The sequence below is a fragment of the Notechis scutatus genome, chromosome Z, assembly GCF_049901735.1.
Source record: "Notechis scutatus isolate UNSWTSFEM ecotype Mainland chromosome Z, rNotScu1.2, whole genome shotgun sequence".
NCBI lineage: Eukaryota > Metazoa > Chordata > Lepidosauria > Squamata > Elapidae > Notechis > Notechis scutatus.
Genome location: NC_142025.1, coordinates 47,013,753 through 47,039,750, shown reverse-complemented (window position 1 = coordinate 47,039,750; position 25,998 = coordinate 47,013,753). Strand labels below are relative to the sequence as shown.

General features: G+C 40.3%; 1 protein-coding gene across 7 annotated transcripts in view; it reads left to right on the top strand.

The window, feature by feature from the left end:
• The first annotated feature begins 10,608 nt into the window (after nucleotides 1-10,608).
• The window catches only part of PLXDC2 (plexin domain containing 2), a 351,404-nt gene continuing 336,014 nt past the window's right edge, over nucleotides 10,609-25,998 (top strand). For 5 of the 7 annotated variants that reach the window (XM_087947511.1, XM_087947516.1, XM_087947515.1 and 2 more), the window contains exon 1: nucleotides 11,542-12,578. In XM_087947511.1, coding sequence (XP_087803637.1) covers nucleotides 12,467-12,578 — 112 coding nt within the window. In that variant the 5' untranslated portion in view covers nucleotides 11,542-12,466. Of the gene's footprint in view, nucleotides 10,929-11,541; nucleotides 12,579-25,998 lie in introns of those variants that run through there. The other 2 variants (XM_087947512.1, XM_087947513.1) reach the window with 2 other exon arrangements.

The window sequence follows — 25,998 nt, the reverse complement described above, 5'->3', positions numbered from 1 at the left end:
AGGGGCTAGCAGCTAGCCCCACACTCAAGGCTGCACCTTCACCGCCGTGTGTCCGGAATGTTTTTGAACTGTTCGCTGCTCAAAATCTTGATCTGCACCTCCCTACCCCCGCTTCTCTTTCTGCCACGTCTACACTTCCTTTCTTTGTTTTCCCTGCTGATGCTATCGTCCAACCACATCCTATTGCACAGTTAAAAGGTCTTCATATCTCTCCGATGGTGCTTTCAGAGGACGTGTTAGGACCTACCATAATTCTCTTTGTTTGTGCTACCCTGCCTACTACGATTCAAAAAGGGGACATTTTGGCGAAACTTATCATGCTGCCGAAAAAGTCCCCTGACATTCTGACTATCACAGAGACTCTCACCGAGACTAAGCCCATGCTTCTGCTTTCTGTGCAGGGTCGCTCTTTTCGAGGACTTCTGGACTCTGGTGCGGATGTCTCTGTGATTAGGTCTGCAGAATGGCCTGACGAGTGGCCTACAACCCCATCCCCGTCAGTTAGAGGAGTGGGGGGGACCCAAACGGCCAGAGTCAGCACAAATTGGCTCTCAGTCACGGGGGAAAATCTGACAGGCACTGCTCAGATCAAGCCTATTGTGCTCCCCCTGCATACCAATCTCTGGGGGCGAGACTTGCTCTCACAGTTTCAAGCTTCTCTTGTGTTAAAATGACTCATTCTTTTCCTCTTCGCTTGCAACTAACCACATCAGTCCCTGTTTGGGTGGATCAATGGCCCTTGATGGCTCCGAAACTGTCTGCCTTGCAACAGCTGGTAAATGAACAACTTGCTCAGGGACATATTGAGCCCTCTAACAGCCCCTATAACACCCCTGTGTTTGTCATAAAGAAGAAATCAGGCAAAATGAGATTTTTGCATGATCTCTGAGCCGTCAACGCTGTGATCCAACCAATGGGACTCCTGCAATGTGGCATGCCCAACCCCAATATGATTCCCAAAGACCTTGTGGTCATAGATCTTAAGGACTGTTTTTTCTCTATACCTTTGCATAAGGAAGACAGACACTTGTTTGCCTTTACTATTCCCACTCCTAACAATGAAGCACCGGCAGCACGTTATCAATGGAAGGTGCTACCACAGGGAATGTTAAACAGCCCTACCATGTGCCAGGCTTATGTATATCACATTATTGATCCCTTTAGGAAATCACATCCTCACTTCATTATTTATCACTACATGGATGACATCTTAGTAGCAGCCCCAGGGGCTCCTGGCACTGTGGCTGCCTCACTGCAAAAACTACAAGATCTCTTAACTGCAGGAGGCCTTTTGGTAGCGCCTGAAAAAATTCAGATGAAGGCTCCATATCAATATCTAGGTCACAAATTGTTACAAGCCTCATCTGTTCCGATGGTGCCAAAACTGACCCTCTCTCGCACTACAACCCTAGTGCGTTTACAACAACTTTTAGGAGCCATCAATTGGGTGCGTCCCTATTTTGGCATCACTACTCATTTGCTTAGCCCCCTGTTTGGGGCTTTGTGACAAGGGAAATCCCCAGCAGATATAGTACACATGACCGACACTCAAATGAGTGTCATAGATAAAGTTAATGAAATCATGAGAAGTCGATGGGTTGATAGATGTGAGACCTCCTCTTTCCCTTCTTTTGCTTAATACCCCCTCCTTACCTACTGCTGTATTAACCCAACAGTCTCAGCATACTAACAACCTCCTTATCTTAGAATGGATACATCTTCCTCACACTCCTAAAAAATCTCTTACTACAAAAGCTTCTTTATACACTGTGCTGATTAGTAAGAGTCGTCAAAGCAGCAAATCCCTGGCTGGCACAGAGCCAAGTGTACTGTATGTCCCCATGTCCCTGTCAGATTGGGATACCTTGCTGATCAACTCTGAATCTCTCCAGTCAGTGCTGGGGGACTGGCCAGTGAAAATCTCATGCCATCCCCCTCCTGATGGGAGACTAACTCTGTTAAAAACTGTTCCCTTTGAATTGGCTACAAAAGAAGCGCCCGGTCCTATCTCTTCGGCAATTACTGTCTACGCCGATGGAGGAAAAAAATATGGGGCGTGTGTTTGGAAAATAGATAACGATTGGAAAACAAAAATAACCTCTCCTCAAAAATCTGCGCAATGCTCTGAATTGGCTGCTGCTATCATTGCATTTGCTGAATTCAAACACCAACCTTTTAACTTAATTTTAGATAGCTTGTATGTTGTTTACTTAATCAAGAACATTGCCTATGCTTATCTCTCCCCACTGTTACAGCCCGACTTATTACAACAATTTCTTGCCTTACAAACCTTGCTTGTTAATCGCTCTCATCTCTACTATGTTGCTCATATACGTAGTCATCAGCCATTTCCCGGCTCTTTGCAAGAGGGCAACGATATGGCTGATGCGGCAGCCGCAGCTGCAACCGCAGACAGCGCCACCGCTTGCATGATTCTTTCACAACAAACACCCTGGGACAGTCATAGTTATTTTCATCAAAATAAAAAAGCCTTGGCCAGACAGTTTAAAATATCTCAGAGTGAAGCAGCAGCAATAATCCAGCAATGCCCCACTTGCTCTCGCCAAGGTGTTTCTTTACCCATGGGGGTAAACCCTCGAGGCATAAACACCTTAGAACTTTGGCAAATGGATGTTACTCAATATCCACCCTTTAATCCATGGAAATATCTTCATGTCACCGTAGACACTCATTCAGGATATATCATGGCCACACCTCAAAGGGGTGAGACCACAAAACATGTTATCAACCATTGCATTAAAACATTCACCTCCATGGGAAAACCCAAGGAGATAAAAACAGACAACGGTCCTGCATACACCAGTACTGCTTTTGCACAATTTTGCTCCCAATGGCAAATTACTCACAAATTTGGACTTCCATTCAATTCTCAGGGACAAGCCATTGTTGAACGAACTAATCAAACCCTTAAAAATAATTTGGAAAAATTCAAATTTAAGACTGTCACAGGGTTGCCAGGACTACAGAATGCATTAAATGTTTGCTTATTTACTCTTAACTTCCTCAATGAGTCCGGATCCCCCCATGCACGGCGGCATCACGTCATTTCGCTTCTTCGCCTCATCCTGAACCCAGACCAACGGTATATTTTCGTCAGCTTCCAGATCCTCAGTGGAAAGTTCCTGCTGAACTTATAACCTGGGGACGGTCTGTGGCTGTTTCCTACAACAACAACACCATCTGGGTCCCCAGGCGACAAGTAAGGCCTTTTCTACCCAAACCAGCCTTGCCTACATCAGCATCATGAAGCTGCCCACTGCATTCATCATTTGCTTCCTGGGTTTCCACATCGTTCCTGCCGATCGACAGCCACCCAATCCTCCTGCGATGCCTGCATCAAAACTACTCGCAGCGAGCGAGACCCAATCCACCCTGATCTATCATACTTTGAAGCCTGAGTGCAACTCCACGGCGGTCTCCCTTGTTTGCATAACAACACTCAATACGCACGATGCTACACCAAACAAGGTATCCAATGCTACGAGCCAAAGGCTGTGGGGCCCATCACCGCCTCGCTGTATGTCTATGCCTACAAAGGAGGATCCAGCTCTGACCTTGCCTCAATGTTCTCAACCAGTCAAGCAAAAAATGGGTACATAACCCATAATGTCACTCGGGGGTACCAACACTTCTGTGTGTTTTGATGCTTGCTTTGCCATCAACAAAGGTCAAGGTCCTAACGACGCTGCAGGAGTCACCTGCGGCTCACACAGCTGGCAAAGATCTTATCTACAGGAAAGGAAATATCTCTTCCAAAAGGTGTCCGGGACTAATGTGGGGGCCACCACTGTTTACAACTATTGGTACACCCCACCAATCGACTCAGCCCAAATCAGAGGCTCTCAAAACGTGAACATCACTCTCAAATCAAGCTCCACTTCATGTTCTTTGGATACCTGCAATCTGATCTGCCTACATACAAACCTGCCCCAGTCTCTGCCCCAATACCGCTTTTTGGGTTTAGGCATTGAAAGCCCAGGACGTGACCCTTATGGCTATCTTGTTTTAAAAATTCACACCACTTCTATAAAGTCAACTCCATCTAAAGTCTTCTGGGAATACCAAGAGCAAATCGGTAAGCTCAACCAACTCCCGATTCCTCCAAAAGCTCACAACATGTTTATTAACTTGGCAGAGACTATAGCCAAAGAATTGATTGTTAAAAATTGTTTTGTGTGTGGGGGCACGAATATGGGCGACCAATGGCCATGGAATGCGCAAGAAGCTAACTACACTGATCTTCTTCAGGAACAACAGAATTTCACCTATACGCAATCCTCTAATGAAACATGGCTTTTGTCAGTCAATTTGGTGGGCCATGTCTGCTTTGAAAGAAACAGCACCAATCGTTCCATACCGGTTGGTAGTTTGTTATGCCTCGGGGCCTGGTGGTCGAATTCATCATCTTCTGCTCCTAACAATTCGTTAGCCCAAATGACTAACATGACTTTTCTGAAGGACCCGGAAAACAACACCCTTCAATGGCTGTGTATTAGGCACCATTTCTCCCTCTTTCTTTCTCCTGCCCTTGCGCACGAAACAACACCTTGGAGTACCCGTCTATGACTACATCGGTCATCTCTCCAAACGATCTGTTCAGATTGGTGATTGGAAGGACAATGAGTGGCCACCAGAGCGCATCATCCACTATTATGGGACGGCTAATTGGGCCCAGGACGGGACTTGGGGGTACCGTACCCCCATATATATGCTCAATAGAATTATAAGGTTGCAAGCTGTATTAGAAATTATAACCAATGAAACTGCTCTTGCTTTGAAAACGCTAGCTAAAGAAAGTGCATTGTCTAGAACATATATCATGCAAAATCGTTTGGCTTTAGATTATCTTCTTGCCAAAGAAGAAGTGTGTGGAAAGTTTAACCTTAGTAATTGTTGTATTGAGGTAGATGATAGTGGAAAAGTTATTCAACAAATTACTGATAGAATGATCAAGATTGCGCATGTACCTGTACAAACATGGAATGGTCTTGATTTTAGAGACATGTTTGGATCCTGGTTCCCAAAATTGCCTGGTCTGCAAGCTATTGTAGCGCTTAATGGTATGATTGCTGCGGGATGTATTATATTACCTTGTGTATTACCTATCTTTGTACGCACTATTTCTAACAGTTTATCCCTTTTGGCTGAGAAAAAAGCCACTGCGCAGGTAATGGCTCTCTGGAATCAACAAATAACTAACACATATGAACCACTGCCATCCGAAGATGAGATGGGAGAGCCAACCTGTGACGATCCAGACGAGGACAAGATGTTTGTGATGGTCGAAGAAGTCACGAACGCTATGGGTAACATCAGCATGCACAGTACTCTTGCCTACGCGCCTGACAAAGGCTGTTATTGGGAATAAACACTCCCTGTCTCTTAAAAGAGAAAAACAGAGGAGATGTGGGAATTATTCTTTGTTCTTTGCGTACGTGCAAGGACAACTGGCCTTCTGGTAGTTGACTGTAACACGAAGCAAGGAACAAGGTCAGAATGTTGCCATTTCTTACCCAGAATTGTAGCAAACTTAAACTTTGCAGCTTTGTATGCTTATGTGAATGAGCAGTGCATTTTGTGTGATGTAATGCATTTGTGACAAGACACTAACAAAATTGTTACAAGGATTGCTTCTAATAAAAGGGGGTGTCAGAGTCTGCTTTGTGCTCTCATCCCGATCTTGCTTCATGGCGTCGTCTCAGTGTTTTCATTCATGAGAGGCCACCAGTGTTTTCATTCATGAGAGACCACCACAGTTTTCCCTGCATGATAAAAGCCCTCATCCTTTTAAAGTATGTTGCATAGGCAGTGCATGAAAAGGTATGGGACTTTGATTGTGCAGTCATGATCTTGGCTTTCTTTCTTACCTCCACTGTGGATGCCTCTGCTTACATCCTCAAGTTATAGTCCTCTATCCATAAAATGAATAACAGAACCTAAGATCCTCACTCTTTACCAATTCTATGCTGAGCATTCAGGGAAATAGAACTCATCTGGATAAATTATGTTACTAGCAAGTCAGCGCCTAATGTATATGGGTAGTTGTCAACTTACAACCTTAATAGAGCCTGCCAATTATGATTGAAAGTCATGACAATCTTAATATAGGTTATCATGTGACCACAGTGACATTGTTTGAGGCACTGTTCATAATGAAACATTTTTGCCTAAAACCAGAAGTAAACGCTGGCTTTTGATTAAAAAATATACCATAAATTCTAATTATGTGACTGCAGGATGCTACAATCAGCTATAGATGTGGGCTGTTTATCAAGGGCCCAAAATGCATTCACATGACCTTGTGGGGATGGGAATGACCATTAGAACTTTGGAACCAGGTCATAAGTACCTTTTGGATGGTCACTATGGTACTTCAAAATGCCATTAAGCAACCAGTTATGAGTTGAGGACTAACTGTGCAAGTTTTTACTTCTGGGCTATTAGTTGTGAAAATCAGAAAATGGGATCAATGCCATTAGTCTTTTTTTTTTGATGATGCTAAAAGAACAGATATCTGTGCATAATTAGTTCTTAACTATTTTGGGGGGAGGGAGTGAAATTATGAGGGCTGCCATTGTGAGCTCTGTACTTCAACATTTGCCTTCATACAGTTCTTTGTACCAAGGGAATCTCTTAAGTCAGCTGCAAAAGCTGGACAATATAAGCAATTCAACCTCTGTCAAGCTGACTTCTTAATTTTAATGCAATAAAACCCTTTGACATCTTCAGGCAGAGTCTTAATTTCTTTAATAGGCACAGAATTTTCTCTTGATCTCCCAGTGAGACTGACTTTGGGTCAAACAATACTAATCTTGCACTGTGCCATAAAGCCTTTGCAATCCTTGCTGCATTCATTTTCTTATCTCCAACATGAGAGAGATTGATAATTATCCCAGCAGGTGTTATTCAAACATATCAAACCAATTATTTCCCACTTAAAGAATTTCACTTGCCTGATGATAAATCTGCTAATGTTGCATTAATAGTCCAAACAAGACTTCAAAAAGTAGAGAAGATAGTTTCTCTTCAATCTGCTAGCAAAAATAGTCAAATTACTGTACATAAAGGGACAGCTTAGCTTAGGCAGATTCCAAACCATTAAACAATTTTCTTCTTCATTTAAAAAACCTCATCATTATACACTTTTTCTTTTGTGCAATAATACAACTGCTTCTAAATAAACTATAAAGGAACAAATTAATGCTTCTAAAGGTTTTTTTTTCCCAAGGCCATTAACAGCTGCATATTAAAAGGCAATGAAGATAAACAGTCCCTTTGTTGATGGTTTTATGAATCGTTAACAAGCTATGGTTTCAGGTAATACAATGCATGTGATCAGAATGCCAAGAAAAGCTACCAGATAGAAAATCTCTGACCTTTCAGATGTTTTTGGACTCCAACTGACATCAAACTCAGTCAGCATAAATGTCAGACTGGAATTACAGATAGCAACATCTGGAAGTCTAAAGATTCCTCTTTTCAGCCTAGAAAACAACTGTAGAGGAAGTATCAATGGAATTCTTTGTCTAGAAGAATATTAACTGGATAGCAATGTCCTCTAAAACAGGGGTGTCAAACTCACATCATCACAGCAGCACCACGTGACATATCAGGACTTTCCCCCCATTCGCTAAACTGGGCATGGGTGTGGCCAGCATGTGACACATCTGCCCTGCAGGCCGGGACTTTGACCGCCCTGCCTAAACAACTAATCAACACGACACACATTTGAATAATACTCAGTAAGCCATACAGATTAGATGTCACAGTATGAAATTACTATGAATTTCTTATTATAACAAGTCTATTTATTATTATTATTTTTGTAATTGTAATAATTGTAATTGTAATAATTGTAATTGTAATAATATTACAAAAATGTAATAAATATGTTGCTGTATTTATATGATACAAGATGCATTGAAGGGTTAACATACACAGATTAGAATGGGGGCCCTATGCTCTTGGGGCCCATGGAGAAGTGCCCATTAGTCCCATGCATTAAGACAACCCTGGTTTTAATTGATAAATAATATGTAAGGGTCTTTTGATGCAGCTAAGAATTCTACCCAGAATTCTTCTCCCAGCTGCATATGCAAATATATGTTTTGCCTGAGCCTTTTCAAACTGAGGCTGATAACATACCGTAACTACAACTTGTGTGATCTGCATACTTATTGATCTAAAGGGCAAAACATCTATCTAGGACTTCTTTGGTTACATGACATTTATTTGTTATTCTACCTGTTATTGCAAGGTGCTCCAAACATTGCAAGAAGATTCTCATTTGTATGAAATTAATGCTTTTTAAATGCTTGTTTGTGCATCAGTGTTCATAACACCTGGATTACATCCAACACCATGAAACAAAAACATCTGCCACAGAAGAGGTAGAAAAATTCATAACAGCACAATATCGGTTGAGACAAAAGAGTTCTGTTTCTAAGTCCCAGAATATTACAGTTTGAAAGAGTAAAAGACGAAAATAATTATTAAAATACAATATTAAGAATCTTACTTAGATTAAACTCTGATTTGCTGCTTAACTTCAGAGTAAACTTATACTTGAAGATATATACAGATATATCTTATGTACTATGATCTTGCATATAGAATTACAATTTTAAAGGTGAACAGTCTTCTTAATGATTAAGGATAACATTTTACAGGTGCATTAAGTAAATGAAGTGCAATAGCAGTGGCATCATCTGTAAGACATATTTCAAGAAATATATTCAATATTGTATAACAAAGATGTGGCGCTGACCTGTTACTGCCAGGAAGTAACAGATATGCAATATGGATGTAGACTTTTTCCTTAACAATTATTGTATGACAGCCTATAGAATCTTTATACTACTTGCTACTTGCAATGCACAACAAATCACCGCAGGTTATATATTTCTAGTGCATTCACAAAATTGGCATCCTATTCATTTTCCATAAGGCATTGAAGACATGACTATGCTTGAGTGGGTTGTGGGTAGGACACATAACTTGGTTATGTTGAGTGCTGGGCTCTGGCATTGTAATTTTATTTTCTTGCTGCTATTGGCTTTATATTTTTGTTGACATCTTTATTATTTTTAGTATTGTGAACTACCAAGAGTTACTTATGTGACATAGGCTGTCACATAAATCCATTAAATAAATAAATGAAATTAATAAACTATAATTATCAATGTGCTCCAAAGCCTTGGAACTCTATTGTTGTTCTATTACAAACTTGCTTTGTTAATCAGACTTTTTTACAAGATATAATGAAAAATATTCTCAACTCTAAAGATGGCAGGATAAAAGGGATAACATTAATGGAAGCATTCCCAAAACAGCTTAGATGTTATATAATTGCAAAAAAAGCTGGATATCCACAAAAAAACTAAGACTTGGTACACAGGAGTAAAAATGATGCTCTTATTTCATTATAGATGATGGATCATATACAGTCACACTTTTCAACACTAGTGCCACCTCAAGATTGGAAGAGTCCTCACTTAAAGCTTCAAGTAGTATCCTAAGTATGGAGCTATTAAGCTATTAAGGCTTCAACTGAAGACCTAGAGTTTCCAGCATTTGCAATTTTGGGGTAGCACTCATCATTAAAAATGCATGAAAAATGCCAATCACATGATCATCTTCATATATTTAGTGTAGCTTAGTGATCCTAGCAATATTTTTTTTCAAAGCTTCCAACTAGTGTCTCATGCAGTAACATACTGTAATTTGTAATTGTCCATCATTACTAATGAAATGTATGCTTGTTTATTACCAATTATACTTTTTTGCTAAAATATTGCTGATAAGGAATGTTTCCCTTCTTTATTTTTAAAATAAATATTTATGGTTTTATGACATTTCTCCATTTAAACAGCATTTCCTTTTTATAAAAAATAAAGAGCTTAAATTAGCACAATTAAGAACTAAAACAAAATAAATATGTTTATAAGATGTCTTCCACCTCAAAATTATAAATTGAATGAGTATTGAGTAGTGATAAATTAATTTGCTGAATAAATTACTATTCATATCAAAATTATTTTTTAAAAAAGATGAGTGGGCTGCAAATAAATGACACGTGGCCATTCACCTAGAAAAAATGTGAGTGAATACAGTAATCTGTATCTAAAATAAGGAGTTTTGCATTAAATATCTGCAAGAAAAAAAGAATCTACTGAGATTCATCAGAAATTATTATGCAGCTTTTTAAAATGCAAACACCATTAAAAAATCTTGATGACTGATGACACTACATTAAAGTACTGGAGATTGAGTTTTAATGCCTGGTACTGATTGCTTATCTTCAAGCCAAGTCTGACTGGATGTGCATTATTTCAAAGAACTCTACTGGACCCTAAAACACTTCACAAGTGGATAAAGCAATCTCTTTCCTGTTCTGCTTTTCTTGTAGCTAAACTGTGTCTCTGTTAGCCGAGGCACCTGAAATAATTATTTACCAGATGCCTAAATCAGCAATACGGTAACCATTGAATCATGTATGTAAAGCATACACCTTTGAAAGGGGGCGTGCATAGCTAAAGGAGTTGGAAGAAACAATTCAGACTTGCATCGTCAACGTGCGCGGTTTGCAGTGCTTGAATCCGAGCGCGGGAAGACGACTCATCCAGCCATGATTTATTGCCTCGTCGTTGCTCCCTCCTCCTACTGTATTTTCCCATTCTTGAGCTGTTAAAAGGCTGAGAAGTGGGAAGTAGGGAGTGACGTTGCTGAGGAAAGAGTCGGCAAGAATTGAGTCCTATTCTGGGGTCTCCCTCCCTCGTGCTTTAGATGGCGGTGCGACCTAAGAGGCAAGACCCACGTAAGCTACACTTTTGTCGGAACGGGTTTCCGTGGACGCTGCAATTCCTCTAAATACTTTTCTTCTCCCGATTCGCATAAATCCGCTTTAAGTATGATTCCTTTTTTTTTTTTCCCCGTGCCTTCCCTTCTTCGCGCTTTCCAGCCCAGCTGCACGCGGTTCCTTTCTCAGCGCCGGGGGGAAGCTTTTCTCAGCCGCGTGTGTTTGTTTTGGGAAGGCCGAGCGGTGCCCTCTGGCAATACCGCCCTTCCCTTGCCCGCTGCGGATTAAGGCACAGCAGGAGCCCCAGCCTCTTTCTCTTTGGGTAGGCAGAGATTGGGAGGGGAGACGCATTTGATCAATCTCTGCCGGAGGACAAAAGAGAAGGCAGAAAACACCGAGTTTGCACGGAGGCGCTGCTCATCTCCCAGCAAGGAGGAGAAGGAGGAGGAAGTGGTGGCAAGCCCAGAGACCCATCTGCCCCTCCCCTCCCCCTTTCTTTCTTTCTTTCCTTCTTTCTTTCTTTCTCCTTCTTCTTTGGGGAAAGCGCCTCGGTTGGGGCTTCCGGCAGAAGAAGGTGGAAGGAGGCGTCGACTGCTTTTATGCCTTGCCCCAAACAAGGGACTTTTCTAAACTGAGAAAAGCGGGCTGGGTGGTGAGAGTGGGCGGTTCGGCGATCGTGGCAGCTAAACTCTTTAGCCTCCCGCCGGGTTGCTTCGCTCGCTGCTTAGCGAGGCGAGAAGGCGTCTCAGGATGGCTCCTTGCAAGTTGCCTCTCTATGTGTGCGGGTGAAGAGCTCGCCCTCCGTTTTTATCTTGCTGAATGGGCAAGTCGACAATTCGTCTTCTTCCAGGTCTTGTCGCCGCTGGATTCTACCCATCGCCTTAAAGGAACTGAGGAAACGGGACTCGCTTTCTTCCGAGAGCTCCTCGGCCATCCGCGTCCCCCTGGACCAGCCCAACCTATTGTCAACTGGAAGAGAAAAGGCGCTTGTTTCCTCCTTAGACCTGCCCTTTGGAGTTCTCCACTGCATCGCACCGCAGGAATTCGAGGCTCGCAGAATTTGGAAGCCTCCTCCTGGGTGGATTTGTTCCCTAATATGCTTCCCTCAAACCCTCGTTTAACTTAAGTTACGTTTGACTAAGGGGGGGGGGGGAAGGACCCCACGATCTTCTTCAGAGCCACCCTTCTCTGCAGTTTATTTCTGCTCTGGAAGGGGGTGCGGGAGGTTGGAGGTGGGTCTTTTGATTTCTCCCTCCTGGACTCCCCTAAACAGTTCGGGAGACGTCGGCTTTAGCCCCCAGGTTTAGCTTGTTGACATTCTCCCACACGCACGCATCCACCCCACGCGTATGCAAACACACACCCTTCTCCGTTATTGCGCTGCTGGACTCAGCTCGTTTTTTGGCTTCGCTAGTAGGAAAAGAGTTAGTCGAGGACGCAGAGGAGACGCAGGCGCTTGCCTCTCTTGGTCCCAGTCTGAATGAAACCCGGTCGAGAGAAAAAGTGACTGCAGACGGGATTTAAAGGAAGTGAAGTGCGGGGACCGAGGCTGAAAAGAGGGACCGCCTTTTCGCTTTTCTCCGTCGGCCGCACCCGAGAGACCAAAGCGCGCAAGCGACTGAAAGGGGACAGTTGCCGAGAGGTGCGATGGCGAGGCTTTGGAAAGCGAAGGTAGTGACTGCTGGAGCGCTTTTACTTTTGCAGTGCTTGGCTGACCGGGTACAATTCATCGGAGCCGTGAAACCGAAGCAGAGTCTCGGTAAGGAAAGAAGCGTGCCTGGGAGATGATGGTGGTGGAAGAGGTGTTCTTGGAAAGGAAGGTGAACCCTGAGCAAATGAGAGTGTCTTCCAGTCCAGAGTGGATTTTTCGTGGTTTAAGCTTATATTTGTCCACAGTGGGAAATCATTTTGTATCTGAGGGCTTGGGGTTACTAACCAGGTTTGTGTGATAGCCCTTTGAGGGTTTCACCTTAAAGCTGAGGTGTTAAAAAAGGAAACATTTCTCTGGGGTTCATGTAATATATGTGAAGTGTTTTGGAGCATGTGCAGAGTTCTTTTCTCTTGCTGGACAACAACAGGAACACTCAAGTGTGTCTATAAAGTTATTGGGATGGGGCTGGATAGAGAAGATTCTTGAGGCAGAACTAGGAAGTTTCTGGAATGACAGAACTGATTAACATGCTTCCTTCTGAATCTGGCAGGAAATCATGGTGTGTGTGTGTGATTGAACCACAGTTTGATTAGGCTCTGGGAACTTCCAGAGGACCACTTTTCTTATCTCTCAGCTGGATTCCTGTCACACACTCTTCTCTGGATGGTGGAGCTCAAGAACATTAAGGGACCACTCAATGGTATGGGTGTGATCTTACATCCTGAGGAAGGTAATTTTAAATGAGAGGAGATGGATAAGATGGTAGCTATGTGTCTGAAGCCAAGAATGGTTACTCATTAACAGGGTGATATTGCCCTACCTTTGAATAGTGGGGACATTGGAGCAATTTATGCTACTTTTTCTTGAAGAAGGTATTGGCGCTTGTTGAATAAATTATGTCTGCTTGAAAGATTTTTAACAAGAGTGTTCAAAATCATCTTTGTTGGGTGTTTAAAGCAACCTAGATTTGGGAAATCCACAGAGAAAGTTTCTGGATGACTAATGGCTAGTTGCTGTTACCTAACTTCACAGGCTAATCATGAGAATAAAACTCGGGTGGTTACTTATGCAAGCTGCCTTGTGGTTTATAAGCAAGAGTGGTGAATGAAGTAGAATTACAGTTTTGGAAGGGGGACTGTTATGTTTTCATGAATCATTTTTTATTTTAAAATGTATTTGTGAAACAGAAGTTGAATAGACAGACAAATGGCACACCATTATTTATATTCTTAGAACTCTATTAATCTTTAATTTCTTGTGATATTCCTCAATCCATGTTACTACAAGCACACAGCCTCACTGAACACGTGAATCTTTACCTTCCTAAGATGGGCGGGGGGAGTGTGTTTCAGAGTACCTGTTCTTCTTCTATATAGTCTGTGTCCAGATCCATATCTTTTTTTTTAAACTGCCATGCTATTGAAGATGACGAGAAGAGGGTTTATTATCAAACACACAGCCAGTATCTCGTTCTCTGGCTTCCTGTTCTTCTAGGTTGCAAACAAGAGTTTTATTGACTGGTGTAAATATGCAGTGCAGTGGTGTGGTTTCACAAAGTTGTACATCCTTTTCAGATAAAGCAATATACTGTTTCCTGCCTTTTCATTTCCTTGATTGGGAGCAGAGGCTTAAGGAAGTGGAAGACAAGAGTTGTAGGAAGATCTGCTGCAAACTTCATAAAAAATGTAATCCTTCCCAAGCATTTAACCACACAGCTGGTGGGGGTGATACACACTCTACAGGAGATTATGCCCGTGGTCTCATCTTCCTGAGTTACTGTATAACTCTGCAAAGTCTTCCCACATTTATTCAAAAGCAAACTATACTGAGTACCGCCAGATTTACTCCGTAATAAGTACATGGGATGGCATTCTTGGTCTACTGCCAACAAAGGTAACCCAAAAGCTCAAGGACTGATAAACACAGAATTTGTGAATAAAATGATTTTATTTTGGTGGCTCATATTTGTATTGCATGCACACAAAGAGAGGGGAAATGGTAAGCAGCGAAAGATCATAAAATTCAAGAACTATGCAGTTCTCATATACAACTGCCAAATATTATACATAGCATTGGTGAATGGATGAAGAAAACACGTTTTTTTTTTAAAAAAAAACAAGTTGACCATAAGAATGAAGGTGGGGGGCCCTAGGGAGATGGGGTTATTGTCTTTATTTTTTGGCCCCTTTTATTTGGGGGGATTTAAAAGATAACATGGATTGTTTAAAGCCTTACAAAGATTTAAGCATGTATTTTGCTGTTTAAACATTTCTGGAAAAATTAACCTGTTCTTATGAAACATTTTAAAGGGTTGAAATAGATGTTCCATATTATTCTGAAGCAAAAAAACAGTGACTGGGGATTTTGCAGGCCTACAAGGGTTCAAATTTCATGCCTAGATAGTCTAATTCAGTCAGTTCTGTTGTGGAGTTCCTTAGCAAATGTTTGCTTTTTCAGTGAAATACGGTTATATTCCTTAGCGTTATGCTATTTCAGTGTCATATCCCAAATATGACATATGTCTATTCTTTTTTGTAGAAAGTTATTGGGTTAGTGGAAAAAGAAGGCTAGCAAGTGATATATATTGGCCTTCCCCAGCCTTTTCGTTTTCTGGAATTGTTGGACTACAGTAACAAATCATTCTTGGACAACACAGAAAGCAATATTTTGAAAGTACTGATGACATATATCACACTGGAGAATAAACAGGTGAATATCATCAGACCTCTACAGTGTGTGGCATCCTTGTATCTATTAATATTGACAGCTGCTTTCTCAAGTAGATTTTTCTTTAAAGTTGTTACTTTCTGTTCTGTTCTGTTTTCTACCTATATAATTAACAAGGCTACCTGAGATATGCAGAATTTTTCTGGGATTTAAACTTTTATCTCCTAAATACAGCGTCGAGTCATTCATGTGACCATTACAATATGAAATTAAGAGTAAGCATGCATGCCCTTCATTTCACTCTTTCACTCCTGCCCAAAAAATAGTATGTTAACACTTCAGAGTGGTTTCAGTCATTAGTTGTTCAAGAACAACTAATCACTGTGCATGAGGGGGAGGTAGGAAATCCAACAATTGTCATCCCATAGTAACATTTCTGCAGTTTCTTAGTGCTTTGAAATGTGTTTCCAGACAGATTTTAAAAGAAAAATAATATTCCTTGGTGTTTGCTTTCTTTCAGCTAAACTTTAAGCTGAATTTGGCTGAAGAACATTTGCTAGTTAGAAACAGGATAGCTTTGAGCATAAGACATAATTTCATTGTTGGAAACTGAGGAGAATTCAGATAAGCCAACACCTGACTGGTAAATTGCTGGGAAGCTCCTTTGACTATCCCAAATGAAAAGAAAGTAAAAAAGTGTCTTAATAAATTACAGGTAGCCCTTGTCTTACAACAATTCATTTAGTGACCAAAGTCACAATAGCACTGGAAAAAGCGACATGACCACTTTTCACACAACCATTAAAGCATGCCCATGGTCACATAGTTAAATCAGATGTTTGGCAACTGATTCATGTTTTGATGGTTGCAGTGTCTTGGTCATCTTTTGTGACCTTCTGACAAGCAAAGTCAATGAGGAAGCCAGACTTACTTAGCAACTGTTTTATTAACATAACAATTGCAGGGATTCACTTAACAGTTGTGGCAAGAAGGGTTGTAAAATAGGGTAAAACTCATAGCAGCTGTTTCACTTAGCAACAGAAATTTTGGCTTCAATTGTGGTTGTAAGTTGAGGACTATCCATATAATAGTCCAGTAATTAAATAGATCCCAAAATATTGTAGAAAGAGTTTTCATGTAATTGTTCGGTAGAAATTAGGTAACACAATACTGACTTTCATAGAGGAATTCTATAGATATTTCCAATTTTAGTACAGCAGATAACTTAATATATTTTAAGTACCAGACTAGCTGATTGGTTGTGGAGTAATTCCAAGGCAGCTGTATTATTTCAACTTCATTAATATAGTATATAAAAGTGAAATTCTGTGAAATTCAACAAATACAAAGCAACTGTATTTATACAATAAATCAAAATATTTTTATTTATGATTTCGGCTCTGAACACAGGCAGTGTGACATAAACTTTTATGACAAGTGAATCAATCCATTATGATTATCAGTAAACCATGGCATTTTAACCATTATTAAAACATTTTTGCTGATAAACTATTGGGTGAGAATCTTGTATAGGCTCTGATAGAATAACACATTTGGAAGGTGAATATCAGAGAAGATTGAATTACAGCATTTAAGCTACAAATGAACAATGGAGATCACCTGTTCAATCCATGATCTTGCTGGAATTTGATTGCTTATCTCCTGTACTTATTACCTATAACCATAATGTTTGTCTCTTGTCCCATATTAGATTTTTTTAAAAATAATAGCTTATTATTCCTTCAATGTTGGTAGGTTCCAGAGGGTCTAAATAAGGCATTTCAATATTGCTTGGTTGTTACTTGAAATTACTGAAAAATGACATGTGTGCAGAAAATTCCAAATATATTCCGCCTTAGCTTCACCAAGATCTTAACCAGCAGGGCTGGTTACTCTCCCAAAGATTTTGGAGGACATGCTGCTATTCAGAACATGTTCAAATATTTTATTAGACTGATTTTGATTAGACACATCGGTGCCTTGAGACAATGAAATGAACTTTTAAGAATGTAAAACTTTTACCAAATGGAATCCTCAATTCAGTTGAATCAATTGGACAATTTAAATTGCCAATTCAATTAGATTGGTCCAAATTACAAAAACTAGATTAGAAGAAATAGATCTATTGAAATGCATATCTAAAACAGGCTGTTGGCTAATTTTCAGATGCTTTCTTCATACTTCCAGTTTCAAAGCATGGTAATATGCTTTGCAAAACAGTTTGCATTTTTATTTGGAAGGTACATGGTGTCCTTTCTTATCTAATATTTTCTACAATTTCATAAACTTTGCAAAGTTAAATCTGTGCTGTTTGAAATGAATACTGTTGAGTGTAATCTTCAGTTAATAATGTGTAGATCAAGTCATATTTGCTTACTATTGTTGCATTGGGTTGTCTATTTTTTGAGATGGTAATTTTTAACAAGACTATTAGCTCGTTCTTTCTTCCCTCCCTTAAAATATATATCTTTATTCAAAATTTACCACTGTACCTTAGGAGGCTACTCCCTACTATGCCATGTGTCTAATTCTTTTTTGGTGTCCAGCATAAATAGGCTTTCAAACTTTTTTATGGCCATAAAAGTGGCTTTTTATTTATTGAGCACAGCACATTACTTTGGTAATAAATGTGTTTAAATTCATTGGATGCCACAGATTTTATGTTGTATACTGCTGTCCTTTTCATGAATAAATAATGCCAGATTGGGTTAAGACTGATGAGATACAGAGGGAAGTATTAGCTGATCTTTGTGATTCCTTTCAGTGCCAGGATTGTATGATTGTAATTTGTAAGTAATTTGCTTACAGAATGAGTAGGAATGGCATAATTGCTACATGTAAAGAACGGCTAAAGATATGTACAGTAAAAACTTGAAACATGAGAGAAAAGAAGGTGGACATATAATTTTAGGATTTGACAGGTGATAGATTACTGTGGTAGATTTTGAAAGAGAGATAAAGGAGAAAATCCAGAAGTTAGATAATTACTGCAATAATGATCTTGGCTTTATTACAATATTATCTTTGTGACTGCTGGTAACTATTGGCATAGCCTTTCTAACTGAGTGCTTGCTATACTTGTTAGGTTTTCAACAAATATCTGCTAGTTGGGAATTTTGGAACTAGTAATGTAAATGTTTTGGACAATATGAGTCTGATGAAGAATCCTGACACAACACTTGAAAGGGTATTTTGTTGTTTTGTTAGTTGGTTTGTTTGTTTGTTTTTTTGCTATTGAACAGCTGTGGAATCATTTGTGTAAACTTCCATCATAGCAAATCAATGATAATATATCAGTTGAGTTAAAAGTCACATAGTTAAATTTAATAATTTCTCCCTCATAATTGTAAATTTAATAAGCTTAATAATACCTACTGCTGCAATAGCACAGGTTACTTTAATACATTTGTTCGTTAAATTCTATTGATTTTTTTCATTCTGTGGAATTGTGAAAAAGTATTTCAGTTTTGGCAGCAAGGACTTTACAACCCACTTGATTTGTGTTTTGAGATGGAATCTTATTTCCACAGAAATCAATGGCTTCTATTCCCTTTTCTTTTAACAGAGTGGGATTGTTGTTCCCCTCTCTCCTGCCTTTGAGATTATAAATTTTGTGCTGGCACATCACCATACCAAGATAACACCACAGTGCAGAGAAAATGATATGGTTTAGAAGAGAGAAGCTCCCTCTTACTGAAGTTTTAGTATGTTATTTTCAGGATGAAGGAAATTAACTTTTAAAAATGCAATCTAAAGTATACAGCTTGTATATTTTAATCAAGAACTATATGACAGCAAAGTAGGCTTGAATTCCTACATCGAAATAAACTAGGATGTGCTTTGATGGGTTTTGCATAATATAGGTTAGAACTGATGGTAATTTATAAACCATGGTTTATATCATTGCACAATTCAAGTCAGTGTATATATTTATAAACCATAAGTAAAATATACCAGTGTCTGAACTAAACCACGTCTATTTTTTTATCTGCCTGATCTGTTCTGGGAGGGGAAGCACTAACATGTGGTGGAGTGAAGCATTTTTAATTATACTCTCTGAAAATAGGAGAAAGCTGCTTACAGGTAGTAAGCAACTTACAACCATAACAGAGCCTGAAATTTCCATTGTGACGGGCTCCCATGAGACTGGAACCAATTTCACAACTTTTTTTGCAGTTGTCATTAAGTGAACCAATGGATTACTATGGGTATTTCTTACTGGAAACTGTCCCCAAAAGCTGGATTTTAGCAAAACACATTGTAAATAATTTCCACACGACCACAGCTGCTTGCCAAGTGTCTGAAATGTAATCACGTGACTGCAGGGTGTGCAGCCTTCAGGACACTGAACCAGGTTGTAGATGGCTTTTGGAGTATCCATTGTAATGTCACACAGCCACTAAACAACCAATTATAAATTGAGGATTATCTGTAGTTCTTTTAATGTCAGATTACCCAAATCTTGCTAAATGTAGGAATGATCTGGAATGTTATTTGCACATTAAAATCTGCACTTTCTCAGATTTTTTAATATAAGTTTGTGGTGGTCTCTCATGAATGAAAACACTGGTGGCCTCTCATGAATGAAAACACTGAGACGACGCCATGAAGCAAGATCGGGATGAGAGCAGAGAGCAAACTCTGACACCCTCTTTTATTAGAAGCAATCTTTGTTAACGTAGCAATTTTTGTTAGTGTCTTTCACAAACGCATTACATCACACAAAATGCACTGCTTATTCGTGTAAGCATACAAAGCTGCAAAGTTTAAGTTTGCTACAATTCTGGGTAAGAAATGGCAACATTCTGACCTTGTTCCTTGCTTCGTGTTACTCCCTGAAGGCCCGTTGTCCTTGCACGTACAAAGAACAAAGAATAATTCCCACATCTCCTCTGTTTTTCTTTTTTAAGAGACAGGGAGTATTTATTCCCAATAACAACCTTTGTCAGGCGTGTAGGCAAGAGTGCTGTGCATGCTGATGTTATCCATGGCGTTCGTGACTTCTTCGACCATCACAAACATCTTGTCCTCGTCTGGATCGTCACAGGTTGGCTCTCCTATCTCATCTTCGGATGGCAGTGGTTCATATGTGTTAGTTATTTGTTGATTCCAGAGAGCCATTACCTGCGCAGTGGCTTTTTTCTCAGCCAAGAGGGATAAACTGTTAGAAATAGTGTGTCCAAAGATAGGTAATACACAAGGCAATATAATACATCCCGCAGCAATCATACCAATAAGCGCTACAATAGCTTGCAAACCAGGCAATTTTGGGAACCAGGATCCAAACATGTCTCTAAAATCAAGACCATTCCATGTTTGTACAGGTACATGCGCAATCTTGATCATTCTATCAGTAATTTGTTTAATAACTTTTCCACTATCATCTACCTCAATACAACAATTACTAAGGTTAAATTTTCCACACACTCCTCCTTCTTTGGCAAGAAGATAATCTAAAGCCAAGCGATTTTGCATGATATATGTTCTAGACAATGCACTTCCTTTAGCTAGCGTTTTCAAAGCAAGAGCAGTTTCATTGGTTATAATTTCTAATACAGCTTGCAACCTTATAATTCTATTGAGCATATATATGGGGATATACCAATAGTTGTAAACAGTGGTGGCCCCCATGTTAGTCCCGGACACCTTTTGAAAGAGATATTTCTTTTCCTGTAGATAAGATCTTTGCCAGCTGTGTGAGCCGCAGTAAACTCCTGCAGCGTCGTTAGGACCTTGGCCTTTGCTGATGGCAAAGCAAGCATCAAAACACAGAGAAGTGTTGGTACCCCCCCGAGTGACATTATGGGTTATGTACCCATTTTTTGCTTGACTGGTTGAGAACATTGAGGCAAGGTCAGAGCTGGATCCTCCTTTGTAGGCATAGACATACAGCGAGGTGGTGATGGGCCCCACAGCCTTTGGCTCGTAGCATTGGATACCTTGTTTGGTGTAGCATCGTGCGTATTGAGTGTTGTTATGCAAACAAGGGGAGACCGTCGTGGAGTTGCACTCAGGCTTCAAAGTATGATAGATCAGGGTGGATTGGGTCTTCGTTCCGCTGCGAGTAGTTTTGATGCAGGCGTCGCAGGAGGATGGGGTGGCTGTCGTATCGGCAGGAACGATGTGGAAACCCAGGAAGCAAATGATGAATGCAGTGGGCAGCTTCATGATGCTGATGTAGGCAAGGCTGGTTTGGGTAGAAAAGGCCTTACTTGTCGTCTGGTGACCCAGATGGTGTTGTTGTTGTAGGAAACAGCCGCGTACCCTCGTCCCCAGGTTATAAGTTCAGCAGGACCTTTCCACTGAGGATCTGGAAGCTGACGAAAATATACCGTTGGTCTGGGTTCAGGATGAGGCGAAGAAGCGAAATGACGTGATGCCGCCGTGCATGGGGGGGATCCGGACTCATTGAGGAAGTTAAGAGTAAATAAGCAAACATTTAATGCATTCTGGAGTCCTGGCAACCCCGTGACAGTCTTAAATTTGAATTTTTCCAAATTATTTTTAAGGGTTTGATTAGTTCGTTCAACAATGGCTTGTTCCCTGAGCAATAGGACATTGTTGAATAATTGCAGCAGCCTCTTGGGCGGTGATTTGGAATTCCTTCATAAGAGCCCTTTTATTTTGATGAAAATAGTTATGACTGTCCCAAGGGATTAGGGGAGAAAGAGAGAAAGCGGATAGAATAGTAGCAGCGGGTGCAATAGCCATTAGGGCTTTACAACATTGACGCCCTTTGTGAATAAGTATAGAGAAGAGCAACGGTTTGGGGTTAATGGATTTACAAGGGGTATGAGGCAGATGTATCCATTCTAGGATGAGAAGTTTAGAGAGACTTTGAGCAAGAATTGCAGTAGGTAGCTGAGGTGTATTGAGCAAGATTAAGGAAATAGGAGCATTGTTGTGACATCGGTCGGCCCACCTTTTCTGCATAATGTGCTGTATGTCCTGGGTGATTTTTAATTGATGATCTGTAAGGATAATTTTATCCCCTGGAGTGGTTCCTCCCTTTAATGCATCAAACAGGGGGCTGAGCATGTGTGTAGTGATGCCAAAATAGGGACGGGTCCAATTAATAGCCCCTAAATATTGTTGTAATTGTATGAGGGATGTCTACACAATGGCATCACGTGTGGATGGACTGAAACTTGTATATCAAAAATATGAAAAAGAAAAGCAAGAAGGGAAAGATGTCCTTGGCACTCTTTTCCAATTTTTTGAAATGGCCGTTTGTACTTATGTAAAGCTGAATGAGCAACAGAATGACTGGGACAAAGAAGAAGCCATCTTTGATGAACAAGTGACTTTGGTTGGGGAAGGAAAGAAGAAAGAGAAAAAGGAGGAGAAGAAGACTTTAAGGCCTGGAAAAACAACCCAAAAAGAGAAGAATAAGGTGAAAGAGGGAAAGCAGAATAAAAGGGAGGTGGAGAGACAAGGGGGTAAAGAGGACAAGGAGAAGAAGAAGCAAGGGAGAAAGAAAGAGATGAGAAGCCTTAATGGTGGAGAGCAAGATGCAAAGAAGCAAAAGTTCTCCAGAGATAATGGACAAATTCCACTGAAAAAGGGATTCCAGAAAGGCACGCAAGACCGCACTTCTACACCTGCATCCAGAAATAACCATAGAAAACTGGAAACAACATGCAGTTCAAAATGTGACAAAACACTCAGTATAATCTAGTGAAACCTTTGCTAAGAAAAGGGGAGTACTGTAATGAAACAATGATTTAAGACATGGGATGTGGGGGGGAAAACAATTTTGGAAAGCATAAGTGTTCCCACAAAGGCATGATATCTAACGGAAAGGGGTAAAATGTTTAAGACATAAATGATTGTCAACATCAATGATTAGACTATGTTATCCCAGCGAAACTTTTTGTGAAATGAGAGACCTGAAGTAGGAGAAGGGGGAACACTGCAATGAAATAATGATCTATAATATGTGATGTGGGGGGGGGGGGAACAACCATGGAAAATAGGTACTCCCATAAAAGCATGCGATTCAACCGAAAAGCAATGCGCCAAATGTTCAAGACACAAATGAACACCAACACCAATGAATAAACCTGTATTGGTTTTAACAATACTGCACAATTTCAGAACGCACCAGACAGAATCCCAAATGCAAATTATGTGTTCTATATTAAGTATTATAAATATAGGGGAAAGAGATAAAGGCATCATACTCCATTTAGTGCACAGGAGAACTTTTTCTTCAAAGAAGAAAGACAAATGGATAGCTGGAAATAGAACAGACAAAGAATGACAAACACTATGATTCGAATTGAGAGGAGATAAACAAAATAAAATTGAGAAAATTTAAAAGAGAGGAGAAGCTACGCAGAAAACCGAAAATGCCAATAAGATATGGAATGGTATATAAAATGAATATGAATTTGAATTTGTGTCTGTACCAAGAGTTTTGACCCGGGACTAAGCAACTCTCAGAAAAGAGATTTTTTATGCTTTTATGTTTTGTGTTTCTGTGTATTTATGTTTTGTATGTCTTTAAAAATTAATAAAACTTGTTAAAAAAAAGAAAGGTTAATGGCTGAGAGTTTTGAGGAAGGATAAAGCAGATCGGGAACCACAGAGATTCCTTTGAGGAGGGCATGAGGGTGAGTCATTCTAGCTGCAAGATTAGCAGGTACATCTGAATAAAATTGAATTTTTATAATATTTGTACAATCCTGATCAATAATCCCTGGAATCACAAAAAACCTTTCATAGAAGCTGAGGATCGAGGCAAGGCCAACTCTTCCGAAAAAGAGCAGCACCTCCCTCTGGGGCCCGGCATTGGGCATTGAAATTGCCAGGCTTCCCACGATTGAAACAATTCCCAGTAGGTTTAAGACCCTTTTGCAAAGCTACAGCCAAGGTCTCCATGTTATAAAATTGCAAACTTACTACAGCACAAGCTTTAATCAAATCTGCCAAGGTTGCCTCCCTTCGCGCGATCAAAGGCTGCAAATTTATTGCCTGCTGCTCCACAGTTGCAAACTGCTCTGCCCCATAGATTTGATCAGGTATATACAAACCCCTTAAATTATTTCCTCTGTTAATTGCTTCTCTTTGATATTCTGCATTATCAACTTGCCTCTGAACGGGAAACAATTGCATGGAGTCAATCCCCCCCCCTCCAGCTGTCCTGTTTGAAAAGCTGCTTGCATAGCTGCTTCAACTCTCCCAGCATGGGGTGTATTTATTTTAGGATTTCCTACCTTGACATCTCCTGATGGATTTTTAGGAGCTGTTGGGGGAGATTTACTGATCTCCGGGGGGCAGTCGGTTTAAAAGACACAGGCGTCACAGCGGGGGAAAGAGTTGTACAGCAGGATTCACATAGGGAGGGGGTGCAGAAAGGAGGGCAAGTAGGGATTGCTCTAGAAAGGAGATAGCCTCAAAAACCACCCTCCAAGCAATTAATATAGATGAAGGGGCTCTAGGACTTTCATGAAAGTATTTCCCAATCTCCTTCCATACTGTAGTTTTGATACTGCCTTTAGCCGGATAAGAAGGGCAGTGTTGCCAAATGTATTCTAGGAGTTCCTCAATAGAGGTTTTTGTGAGGGGGGCATGAAGGGAGCCCCCCTTTTTAAAGGTAAAAAAATTTCATTTGGTTAATTCTCTTAGTTCCTCAATGTGCAATTTCTGGTCCTGAGAGAATCCTCCACCCATACTCACGAGGGATCCACGGCGATCGCCTGCGATCGAATCAGGGATGAGGTGCACCAAGGCTATGCCAGCCGATGAGTATGGATGGTCCATAGACGTACCACCTCGCAGATGATCACGTTGGGGTCACCATTTGTGGTGGTCTCTCATGAATGAAAACACTGGTGGCCTCTCATGAATGAAAACACTGAGACGACGCCATGAAGCAAGATCGGGATGAGAGCAGAGAGCAAACTCTGACACCCTCTTTTATTAGAAGCAATCCTTGTTAACGTAGCAATTTTTGTTAGTGTCTTTCACAAACGCATTACATCACACAAAATGCACTGCTTATTCGTGTAAGCATACAAAGCTGCAAAGTTTAAGTTTGCTACAATTTTGGGTAAGAAATGGCAACATTCTGACCTTGTTCCTTGCTTCATGTTACAGTCAACTACCAGAAGGCCCGTTGTCCTTGCACGTACAAAGAACAAATAATAATTCCCACATAAGTTTAGTAGTTATTTTTTAAAAAGATATACCTAAGATAATTTGGGGACAAGCACACAGAAAATGGCATTATGTCTAAGGAAATTGGTTATAAAATGTGTGGTATGAAAAATACTAATATAGTAAGGAAAAAAGATATGTTTAATGGATACCTGCTGAGATTATAAATAACAGTATTGACACATCCCCTAAGTTTACTTTTTATTTGGCAAAAGTAACAGGGACTGATGATCCTGGGCTCATTTATTTCCTATTTAAATAAATTTCAGACAGTGGACTTAAGAAGGATAATATGACTGTGGCTTGAGAGCAAGAGTAGAAAATTTGTGGTTCTAAAAGATGTTTGACTACATATTTCTATACCGCTGGTCATTCAGCTGGGACAGAATGGAATTGTAATACAGCAACATGGGGCCTTAAGTTTTTTTTACAGGCAAACCTTTAAATAAACAGAATAATGGAATGGTGACTACATGACCTTGAGAACCATGTGGGTGAACTTGGGTCAGTCTCTCTCACTTAGCCCTAGGAAACAAACAATGGCAACCACTTGTGAAATCCTGCCAAGAAAACTTCAGGGACTTGTCTAGATAGTAATCAGCAGTCAACACTGATTCAGTGGTGAGGAGAGGAGAAAGAGGGAGGGAACGAAGGAAGGAAAAGAAAGAAAAAGAAAGAAAGAGAGAATAAATAAATAAAA